The sequence below is a fragment of the Cyrtonyx montezumae genome, unplaced genomic scaffold, assembly GCF_038088225.1.
Source record: "Cyrtonyx montezumae isolate F1298 unplaced genomic scaffold, pur_monq_1.0 scaffold_18, whole genome shotgun sequence".
NCBI lineage: Eukaryota > Metazoa > Chordata > Aves > Galliformes > Odontophoridae > Cyrtonyx > Cyrtonyx montezumae.
The window spans coordinates 17057798-17068744 of record NW_027071914.1 but is presented as its reverse complement, the minus strand read 5'-3'; the positions used below and the strand labels follow the sequence as shown (position 1 = coordinate 17068744).

Here is a 10947-nt window from a genome sequence, read left to right as displayed (position 1 = left end):
CACTGCTGATTCAGGAGCGAGGGGGCCGTGCCCAGCAGCCCCGCGTGGCACCGCGCAGCGGGCAGGGCGGGCACCGTCCCTGCTGCACCCCACGAAGCTCCGGCCCTGCTCTGCTCTGCGGGCACCTGGCGGCACGGCACGGCACGGCACGGCACGGCACGGCACGGCACGGCACGGCACGGCGCGGCAGCCCGATAAGATCAACCTGAGCTGTTTACTCCCGGCTCCGGGAGCAGCCCCTCGCACACCCATGCACCGCCTCGCTCCTGAGATCAGTCCTAATTAAGCTCTCTGCCTACCGGTTTTGACAGCAGCTCTATAAAAGCCCTCCGAACACAGCTCCGGTCCCGTTTTACCTTGCAGGGCCGCGGGGAGCTCTGTGCCGACGTTCCCACCCGCCAGGCTGCCTCGGCTCCCGCAGCCCAGCGCGATTATTCCTCCCACAGCACGAAGTCACTCAACCCGTTCGGCTCCTTCGGGCTGCGATGGTTGCACTCTGGGCTCAAGTCACAGCTTGTGGGAGAGCAGCAGCTCCAGCGTGCTGCCCCGGTGAGAGCGGTGCCGCCCGTCCGAAACCTCCCCTGGAGATGGTGTGTGAGCACAGAGGTTTGGGGCTGCGAGCTTCCCACCGCTGGGGCTCCTCCTGCCTCGGTCTCGGGATGCCCATGGCCGTGAACACCCTCACACACAGCCAGGCCAGGGCTGGGCAGGATGGAGCTGCCAGGCTCGGAGCTGCGGATGCTTGTGCAAAGCTGGAGCACTGCTGGGGATGGCAGCACCCAGCCCTGAGCTGCCTGAGCAGCGTGGCTCCGTGTCCCACCATGAGTCCCAGCGGTGGCTGCAGCGGCCTCAGCTGTGCCCACGTCCTCACTGCACAGTGGTGGGCTGGCACACCCAGGAGGGTGCTGCAGCACCGTGACACTCACACACCCCTCCGCAGCACGGGGCCACCTCCACCTGCACCGCCACAGCACGGCTTTCACGGGGGGTGACACGGGTGGGAGGGTGCAGCCCTGTGAGATTTATTTTGCGGTCCGATTCCTGGCCCCAAAGGGGAGCACTGCAGCTGCCAGGCTTTGGCCCAGGGGGGCTTGCTGTGCAGGCAGGAGCTCCGTGTGCGGCAGTGATGGCTGTGATCTCAGCTGTGCATTTGCAACCCGTGAGTTAGAGGACAGGACTGTAGATGAAAAGGATTTCTTTGTGTGTGTGCTTTTCCACAGGACGTACTGCACTGCTCTGAGCAGGGCTGCGCTCACGAGTGCTCAGCTCATACCCTGCATGTGCTCCTGTCAGTACCTTTTCCCCACGGTGATTCCGTCGGAGCAGTTCCTTTTGAAAGGTGTCCATGTGGATAAATTAAAACACTGACAGCCATCTTCAGGACAACACACAGAAACTATTACTTCACTCCGTTTCACCTCAGGTCTCCATTTGCTTTGGTATTTCTTTGTAGTCAGCCATACGTTGGCTCGTGCTTGGCTGACAGCTCACACTCCGTAATGAACGATGTTGAAAACAACATCCTGCGTTGGACTGCTGCTCTGAAGTGCAGCGTGTGGCATGAGCCACACTGAGGACGGTTTTACAAGTTATTTTTTTTAACATTTTCTTCTCTATTTCTGCTCTGTGCTTCACACACGTGGTGTATTTTCATCTGACTGCAAATGAAAGAGAATTACAGAGCTCCGCAGTTGGGATGTGGAGGGGGTGAGGCTGAGCCGTGACCTCGTGCTCTCAGAGGCACTGCTTTCAGGTGCAAGTTGTTCACAGGTCCTTCAGAATTTGTTTGAACTTTTCCTAAGTCCTGGTTTGAACTCGCTGCGGTCAATGGGAGGGATGGAAAGCTCTCATGAGAGGGTTACACACACCTCACACCACACACTGCTCCTGCATTTCCATGAAAACCTGTGGGTGCTGCACAGGAGGGTGACTCAGTGCTGCCCTGCATCCTGGCTGGCCCGACACATCCCAGATACATCTCAGCTGCATCTCAGCCATATCCTGGCCAGTTGCTCCCAGCCATGCTCTCATTGGGTTCGATCTGTGCTGGGTCTCAAGTTCAGGGCAGGAGCCAGGTGCTGGGTTCAGGTGCTGGGTGCAGGTGCTGGGTGCAGGTGCTGGGTGCAGGTGCTGGGTGCTGGAGCCAACTCCAGTGTCTGGGAGCTCTCCGAGAGCTGCTTTTCTTTCTCCTGAGCAAAACAAGTCTGTTGGAAGCAGGTGGTACGTGCTATCTCCTGAGAGTGCTGCCATGTGCTACAGCTTGGGGCAGCCCTTTCTTTGCCATGGCAGTGCCTGCACAGCTCCCTGTGTGCTGTGCACCACGAGCTCTTTGGCAGGGGCAGCAGTTCTCCTGCCCAGGAGTTCCCAGCTGCCCTGCCTGGCGCAGAGAGGCTCTGGTCCTGATTGCAGTCACAATATAAAAAAGCGATGATTCCAACACAGCATCATGCGACTCCTTAAATCTTCAGAGTGCTCTTCAGATACTAATTCAGCTGTGGGATGCCCCTCAGGCTGTGTGTCACCCCCACTTTGCATGGAGGAGCTCAAGGATGGGGCCACTCAGCAGAGCAGTGCCCGATCTGGGACTGGGCCGTGCAGCCTTCCTGCTTCTCAGTGCTCACACTGTCCCGCAGAGCTCTATCATCTTCCTCTTCCTTGCAGTGAGCTCATAACCGGGGTTAAAGCACAAAGGCAGAGCCGGGAAGCTTCTGGTCCTTCCCTTTCATTTAAGAAGTCTGCGCTTGATGCCGATGCTGTAATTAGCTCCGGGCTGGATGCGGCCAGGAGCTGCTCCTCTGTGGCTCCACTGCTCTGAACCTGTGCGGCCGCACGGAGCTCCGGCGCTGGCAGGGAGCCACGCAGTGCTGGGAACCACAAGTGACATCCAGAGGACAGGGCTGAGGGGCTGTGTGTGCCCGACCGCAGAGCTGCAGCCCCAGCACATCCCCACAGTCCCCCATCAGCACCGAGTGGGGCTCTGTCCGGCCAGGTCAGCCCCTGTGGAGGAGGGAGGTATGGAAACAGCATTTCCTTCCATCAGCTCTGAATGTCACATATTGTGGCACTGCTGACCATTTTGAGTTCCTGTGGCTGTGGGTCACTAACACACAGGAGCCCAGGTCGGCTCCAGGCTGGGCTCAGTGGGGCAGTGGCAGTGTGTGGCAGGGCACAGGCTGCAGAGCTCTGTGGGGTTTATAAAAAGCTGCTGTCACCGTATACATCGCGGGTGGGTGTCACATGCCTCCTCCTCCAGGAAACGAGGGACCCTTCGTGCTGTTTTTAGATCCTGGAGGGCAGGGAGAGGGGGTGCCACTTGCAAGCAGCTGCAAATTATAGCTCTCACACTAACAGCTTGTCCTCCTGCCACCCACGGCCCAGGCACAGCGAGCAGCTCCGTGCCTGCGGGGGACGCGAGGGGCCCCCCGCCCCAGCCCCACTCAGGGACGAGGTAACCACGACGGCCGCGTTCCCACGAGCTGGATGGGGAACGTGGAGCCAGGCGTGGGGACAGAGCCAGCACGGTGATGGCTTTGTGCCCGGAGGGGCTGGAGTTGCTCCCAGGGAAGGAGGGGGGTGTGGGGCACCAGGAGCCCCGTCCCTGCAGCTCCGTGTCTGTGCAGCTCTGCCTCGCCCTGCCCCGGGCACTGCTGCTGGTACCCACGGTGCAGCAATGGGACACAGAGCAGCAGGGCTGAGCACCCCTCCTGCCACCTTCCCGAGAAGGGCTGAGCCTGCAGGGGGTGATTTTCATTTTCTGAGATGGGAAGAAACGAACGCTTTCAAGCAGCAGTGGGCCCGAGCACCAGCCCTGTGGGCCTTTGAATGCTGCTCTGAGTGCTTCTCAGCTGCTGTTCGCACAGGGCTGACTGCAGACAACGCCAGGACTCAGTTACTTCATTAAACACAGCTGCCAAGAGCAGCGCTACTGCTGTCCCTCGGTGCTGCCAGGTGCTCCCGGTTCTGCGTGCTCGGTGTGGATCCGTTGCAGCTGTGCAGGGATGCTGCCGCGTGTGTGTGCCGTGCTGCCCCTTTACTCGGGGCTGCTGTGGCTGGAGCTGGGCTTGGCTTTCGGACAGGGGGATGTGGGGGGTGGGAGCAGAGCGGGGCGGATCCCAGCAGCCGTTCCTGGAGCCGCCCCACCTCCGCTGCACGTCTGACTCTGAGCAGGTGATGGAAAACCAGAGCTGTGCTTTCCGGCTGCAGCCACCGTGTCCGTGGAGGTGCTCGTGGGGAAGTGCTGCTTTGCTCTGCGCTGCTGTTTTGCTGTTTGCTGCGTTTCTCTGAGCTCTGTCTTCGCCGCGCAGCTCCCGGCAGCTGGAGGGCTCTGCTGCCCCGGCCCTGGGAACTGCCCTCTTTGAAGCGCTCTTTCCTGGTTTTTGTTGCTTTGTGACTTTAGGATTTTTGTGGATGCTCAGGGCTCTTCCCTCACCCGTGCTGTTCCCGTGGCCAAGGCCGTCAGCAGGAGCAGCAGGGCTGTGTCTCCCCCTCCCCATGAGCTCCCAGCAGAGCAGGGCAGCTCTGTGTGGCTCCCCTGGAAGCGTGGGGTCTTGTGGAGCATTAATGAGCAAGGGAGCGTGGAGCTGTGCCTCTGAAATGCTTTGTGGCTCACCACTGACATGTTCTTCTGCTAATGTAACTCTGGTCCTGCCCTTTCTGCCACCTTTCCTCAGAATCACTGAAATGCTGTAACTTTCTTCAGCACAAGTACACGTGGCACAGTGCTTAGCGGAGAGAGGAGAGGTGAGATAGGGCTCAATAGGGTTCTCTAAGTGAACTGCATGCTCCCATTTGCTGCAGTGGAGCTTGGCTCCTGCTTCACCACGTGGGCAGAGATGCAGAAGGTGTAGAGTGGATCCATGTGGACTCACGAAGCATTAATGGTCCCAGTGCGGGAGCCCTAGAACAGAGCATGGGACGGATGGCTGCAGTGTGTGCCCACTCCCCGTGCTGATCTGATCTCACGTGATGCTGGAAGGTCCCCACAGATGGAGGTGCTGCACATGGGCAGCAGCCACTGTTGTTGCTGTGGCTGGAGCTGCAGTGTGCTCCCAGCTGCTACGCGCTGCACGTGGTGGCAGACTCCTGCTGTTCCACTGTTCCTTGAGAGGTCCCAGTCAGCAAGCACCATGCCTGTCCTGTCTAGGGGTGCTTCTACATCTCCGTGGCACGTTGGGTGCTTGCAGGCTTCTCCCCACACAGTTCAGGTATGGGGATGGGCTGCCCCTGCTGCGAGGAGCCTGTGGAGCAGCACAGGGAGGACAGCTTCCTCCTCTTGCTCACAGGCAGTTATGGTTAATGTGGTGTGCTGATGTTTCCTCATTTACCACCATTTTTACTGTGGTAATGCCACTATCCTCCCCCCTGTTGGGTCTCACAACCTTCCTCTTTGTGTCCAGGAGTGTCTGAGTGCTGGAGAGATGTTTTTACACAAAAATGAACCTTTTCTTGTGCCAGCAGCAGGGAGGCCCACTTGTGGCCCCATCTTTCCCTCCTCCTTTCACTTCCCTCTCCTGCACACGGAGCCCTTTCCAGCTCCATTAGACACTGGCTGCAGCTGTCTTCCTGCCTGCTGCTCCCAGCGATGCAGGAGTGGTTTGGGCAGTGGGGCACAGCCCGGTGTGTGTGCATCCCTGCTGCTGCCAGTGCCTTGGTCAGGAGGAGCAGCGCAGTGCTCGCTCCAAGGAAGCGAAAACGAGCAGAGTGCAACAAAACATTTCTCAGCAAGATGTGCAGGTGGAAACATGTCTTCAAAGAGCTGCAGAGCAGTTCACCGCTGCTTCTCGATCTGTCCTCCTTTGTACACATCCTGTGTTGTTGCAATAGACCTAAGGCAACATGCTACACTCCTTAGGGTAAGGCTGTCTGCCTTTGTTCTGCAAAGCTGCAGTACGTTCCCAACAGCCTTCGGTGCTTCCTGCTGTGCAGAGGGGGTGCAGGGTGGCTGCGTGCTGGGAGGACACACTGCTACAGCCAGCAGACAAAAGGCTGAAGGGGTGATGATGGATAACCGGGTGATAATGCAGGTCGTGCACAGGATCGCTGCTGTGCTCTCAGGACGGAGCCCAGCACGGTGCTGTGAGCAGGGCTTGGCTCAGCCCGCACTGTGCTGGTGGCTGCAGGGCTCCTGGGAGGGATGCCATGGGAATGCTGGGCCCACCGAGGGTCTGCAGCACTGTGACTGCATGCAGGAGCTGCTCTGCTCCGCTGCTGATGCGGCCGTGGCAGCGGTGGTCTCATCGCTGCTTTCAGCTTTGTTTCCTGTTTGATTTTTCTCTTAATCAAAAGGAAATGAACTCCAATTAAGGTATCTTATGAAGTGTGTTTCATGGCAATTGAGACCGCCTCTGTGCCTTTGGACAGTGGAGCTGTGGATGCTGTGTGGTGTGGGACCACAGGGAAAGGGGTGGATGGGGCTCCAGGTGCGCGCAGTGAGCACAGCCTGATGAGTGCAGGTCAGTGCTCCTGCAGTGTGAGCTCCTCCTGTTGGGATGGGGTGGGTGGTGGCACAGGCACTGTACGGTGCTTGAGAATGCAGAGGTGTGCCCGGCTGCACTCCCACGGGCACGCTGCTGCACGTCCACGGCACAGTGCACAGCATGACTGGGGGGGGATGGGGGCCCCTTCTGGGACCTCCTGGTGCTGCATGGCCAACTCCTAATAGACATAACGTTCTCAGTACATCCATTTATTAAGCGATGAAGCTCTGGAGGTGAGTGATAAGCATTAGCCTCGGCAGGATATAGGCAGGATGCTCCACTCAGGTTCCAGTCAACACAACTGCCTTCAGCAGCAGAAATGCACTCAAATGCTGAAACTTGAAAGGGAGAGCTTCACCTGCTGGGTGTGCGTGGTGTAAACAGCTGCCAGGGCATCTCTGGGAGCTGCCAGCAATTGCTCCATTTTGTACCAAACACAGCCCTCCTTTCCCTGCAAAAGGAAAGGTGAGCCCTGCTGGGAGGGGCGTGTGGGGCTGGGGGAGGTCTGGGGACTGCAGCCCCCTCTCCAGGCTCCTGCCCCATCCATGCCCCCTGGATGGAGCTCCATTGGAGAGCGGGGCCGGTGCCCAAAGACTGCAGGAGCTGCCAATAGAGGCTGAAAGCAAAAGAGGACGAAATCTTAATTGGATCTGCACTGCCCTGCAGAGAAACGCGTTTGGATTAAAATGAAACGGAGCTCTGTGCTCTCAGGGCTGCGGAGCCGGAGTGGAAGAGGAATTATTCCCAATTCCCATTTGTGACAGAGGAGAGCTTTTCCTGTGAGCTCGTCTTTGGGAATGCTGATCTTGTCAGAGGTGGTGGTGAGCTGTGTGAGGGTGCTGCGGCCCCAAAGCGCGGGCAGCCCCCTGGGCGCCGTGACCCCGCTCGCTCCGTCTCAGTTCTGCAGCTCAGACCCCATCTCTGCAGAACTCACCGCGTATTTCTGTCTCTTCTCCTGGCGATCTATCAATATTTAACACGGCAGTGTCGGTTGTGCTGTAAGACGAGAGGAGCTGCGAGAATCCTGAATTATTCATGGCGCGGGGGGGTCGGGGAGCGCTCTCTGCTCCGAGCTCCAGGTCCCGCAGCGCTGCCCCGCAGCCATGGATGAGCCCCAGCGCAAACCCGAGGGGCGGCCCCGCAAAGTGCGGTTCCGGATCTCGTCGGCGTGCAGCGGCCGCGTGCTGAAGCAGGTCTACGAGGACGGGCAGGCGCTGGAGCCGCCGGCCGTGGAGCAGTCCCGGCGGCTGCGGCACAGCTTTGAGCCGGGGGTGATGCCCGAGGGCCCCGCGCTGCCACTGCCGCGGGGCAGCGGCTGCGGGGAGGATGCGCGCGGCCCCGGCTGCCCCCCCGCTGGCAGCGGGCTCTATGGGGTGAGTTGAGCTGTGCCGGCCTCAGCCCTGGCGCTGTTGGGGTGGGTGCTGGGGGGTGACGTGGCCCCAGGGACCGCGCGTGGGGGTTTCCTTCGGGTGTAACCCACTTTGTGAGCAGTGTTTCAAATGCGTGCCCATAAATCTTCGGCCTCGTCCCATCAGTGCTGTGGGGTTTTGCTGGCAAGCGAGCAGCACGTGCTCTCTGCTTCACCCTCGGTCCTCACCAGACTGATTTGCATCTGCCTGTTTTGTAGAATAAGATGAAACATTTCCACGTATACCAATATCACTCTAATGCATCCTGAGCATTCTGATGCAAGGTGGATATTATCTCAATTAGCTACATTTCAAGTATTAGAGCTGCATGACTTGTGCTGGCAGAAAGGCTGTGCCCGTGACATAGTGTCTTGGAGCAATCCCCCTGGTAATTACTGGTGCTAAATCAAGCCTCAGATCTGCATGTAGGAGCCCTGGCTTGCTGATACTTGGATTGTACCATGCTTATACCCTGGGCATCTGGTTTAACAGAAAATATTAAACCACTGTGAATCTCTTCTGCCCAAGACAGAGCACTGATGTGATCCTATCTATGCCATTAATTGGTTCTGCATTGCTGGGTAATTCTCATCTCCATTTCCCAGCCTCCCTCATTGTACGTACTCGGAGTAACCATGCTGTCCAGCACTGGCTCTGCTTTGTGTCCCTGCACTCAGTCATGGGGACACCACAGCTGTGCAGACGTGGGCGCTCCATGCTCACTGCTGTGGGAGGATGGGTGCTCAGAGCAGGTATGGGCAGCAGTGCCCAGCTGCCAGCACGGACAAAAGGTGCTCTTAGGAGAGCATCGCCTCTTGACATGGATACTTAGAGCGAAATATGAAGAGTATGGAAAGCCATAGGATGTGGTAACTGCCACGTGATACCTGGGAAAGGTGAGGGAAAGAATGGCCAGGAAAGCAAAATGATGCTTTCAGATATCTGTGCCCGGACCAAGGTTGGTTTTAAAACTGTTAGAAAAGAACACCAATGCAAGTGTCCCATGGGTGGCTGCTCAGGATGGCTCGGAGCACAGCCTAGTATTGGATAACGAGATTGTTCTACCCCATCTGACCACTTGGTCAGCATTAGCAAACTACAAAGAGAAGTTTTCATTTAAATCTGGAACCCCCACCGAATGCTGCCTCATAGGTAACCATCATCTGAGCTACTTCCACGCAGAGCTGTGGACAGTCCCCCCCCTCCCCCTGAACTACTCAGCCTTCAAAGAACTGGTCCTCAGTCCCCTGTGCAGAGGCTTTTTGGCATGTGCCAGCTGTGCCGCCCTGAGCGCTGCACATTTCTCAGTTCTTCTGAGTTGAAATGAGAATTTCCACCCCAGGAAGCTTTCCCCCCCAAAAAACGTGTCTGCAGAGTTTGTTATACAGGTGGGATGCTGATAAGATCCCCTCACAGGCCTCCCCAGTTGTCGACTTTGGTAAGATCATCATCTACACCAACAACCTGAAAATCATCCGCGCGCCAATGGACCAGAGAGAGCTCATGAGAAGGATCATCCAGACAGAGGGAGTGAGCGACTGGGCCGTTGTGTACCGGGAGAGGAGAGAAAGAACTGGTGCTGGACATAGAAAGGATGTGGAAAAGACGGTCGTCTGCAACCAGTACATGCAGGTGAGAGAAAACTGGAGGCACTTCTGTTTCCTGCTTCTGGTCAAACCGCTCTGTGTTCCCATCCGAGCCCCATCTGTGTCAGTATCTGTGGCTTCAGCTGCAGTTGGGTGAGGAGCATTGCTTTGTTCCTCTCTGGCACTCTGGGGATCGCTGTCCTGCTTCCAGTGCCCTCGTGCCTCCCGCTGGGCTTTCCTTTGGAGATCACTGACGTTCAGCAGTGTGGCTGAGCTCCGTCCTCCGTCACTGAGAGCAGCCTGTGTTTCTGCAGCCCGGTGAGGCCGAACACAGCTGCCATGTGGCTGAGACTTCTCCAGGCTAAAATTTTAATGTCAGCTGAAACGAGATTGTGTCTTCCACTTATTTTCTCACGGGTTAGTCTTTGTTGGTCAGAACCCCGATTAATCTGACCGCAGTTTGATCCCACAAAACAAATGCTGTCGTGCAGGTAAATACAAAGCACTGCAGCTTTGCCAGCCTGAAACCGCCCTGCTGTGGGCAATGCAGTGCCCGGGATGCTCTGCTCAGGGTTTGCTCCCAAGGAGACCCTGCAGCAGCTGAAAGCAGCCCAGGACGCCGAGTTACAGGGTTGTTTGTGATCTTTCTGTTGCAGGAAGGAGATGCTGAGCGCACGTGCTCCCAGTGTAAAGGATCGGGCTCTGCTCCTTGCTCGCTGTGCCACGGCAGTAAGTTTTCGATGCTGGCAAACAGATTCAAGGAGTCCTACAGGGCTCTGCGGTGCCCGGCCTGCAACGAGAGCGGCGTGCAGCCGTGCCCGGTGTGCGCTGCGTGACACCGCCGCGCCGCACCCACGGCCGTCGGGAACTTCGTGCTGCTTCACCTCGAGCAGCTCTGGGAACTTTGTAAAGCTGGGAGGAGCACGTTACGTGCGTTCACTGTACGTACGAACACGGCACCTCTGCTGCCCCTTGTTCCTCTTGTCTGTTGCCCATGCTTCTCAATCAGCCCCCTGTTCTGCAAACACACTTCGTGCAGCCCCACGGGGTGAACACGGCCACGGGGCACGGCCTGTGCTGGGTGCTCAGACCCTGTGGAGGTCCCTGGCACCTGGAGCTCAGTGTGGGTCAGTGCCTGCAGCTGTGGGGGCAGCAGCAGTGGGCACAGCCCGGGCTGCAGCACGGAGCCAGAGCCGTGCTCCTCTGGGCTTCAGGTTGCTGAACATTTTAACTTTTGTCTTTTGTCATTACCTCTGAGCTCGCAGTGTCACAAGCTTTTCCTGAAGATTTTGCTGTTTCTTACATCTGTTTTCATGGACACAATGATTCTTTCTTTATGGGGTTTCTTATGGGGGGAAACTGGAATCTTTTCCCAAATCCGGAGCTTGAGAAGTGTACAGTAATTTATTATTACAACTAGCAATTAATAAGTTTTTAGCCTACTTACGAGGAAGTGCTGAACTGAAATTCCCCTCT

The 10947-nt window shown here is 57.5% G+C and overlaps 1 protein-coding gene across 1 annotated transcript; it reads left to right on the top strand.

Moving 5' to 3' along the window:
* Window positions 1-7579: 7579 nt before the first annotated feature.
* On the top strand, window positions 7580-10307 carry GRXCR2 (glutaredoxin and cysteine rich domain containing 2). Its single transcript, XM_065735016.1, has 3 exons — window positions 7580-7849; window positions 9302-9517; window positions 10128-10307. The coding sequence occupies exons 1-3, from the start codon at window positions 7580-7582 to the stop codon at window positions 10305-10307; spliced, it is 666 nt and encodes a 221-aa protein (XP_065591088.1).
* The last annotated feature ends 640 nt before the right edge of the window (window positions 10308-10947 follow it).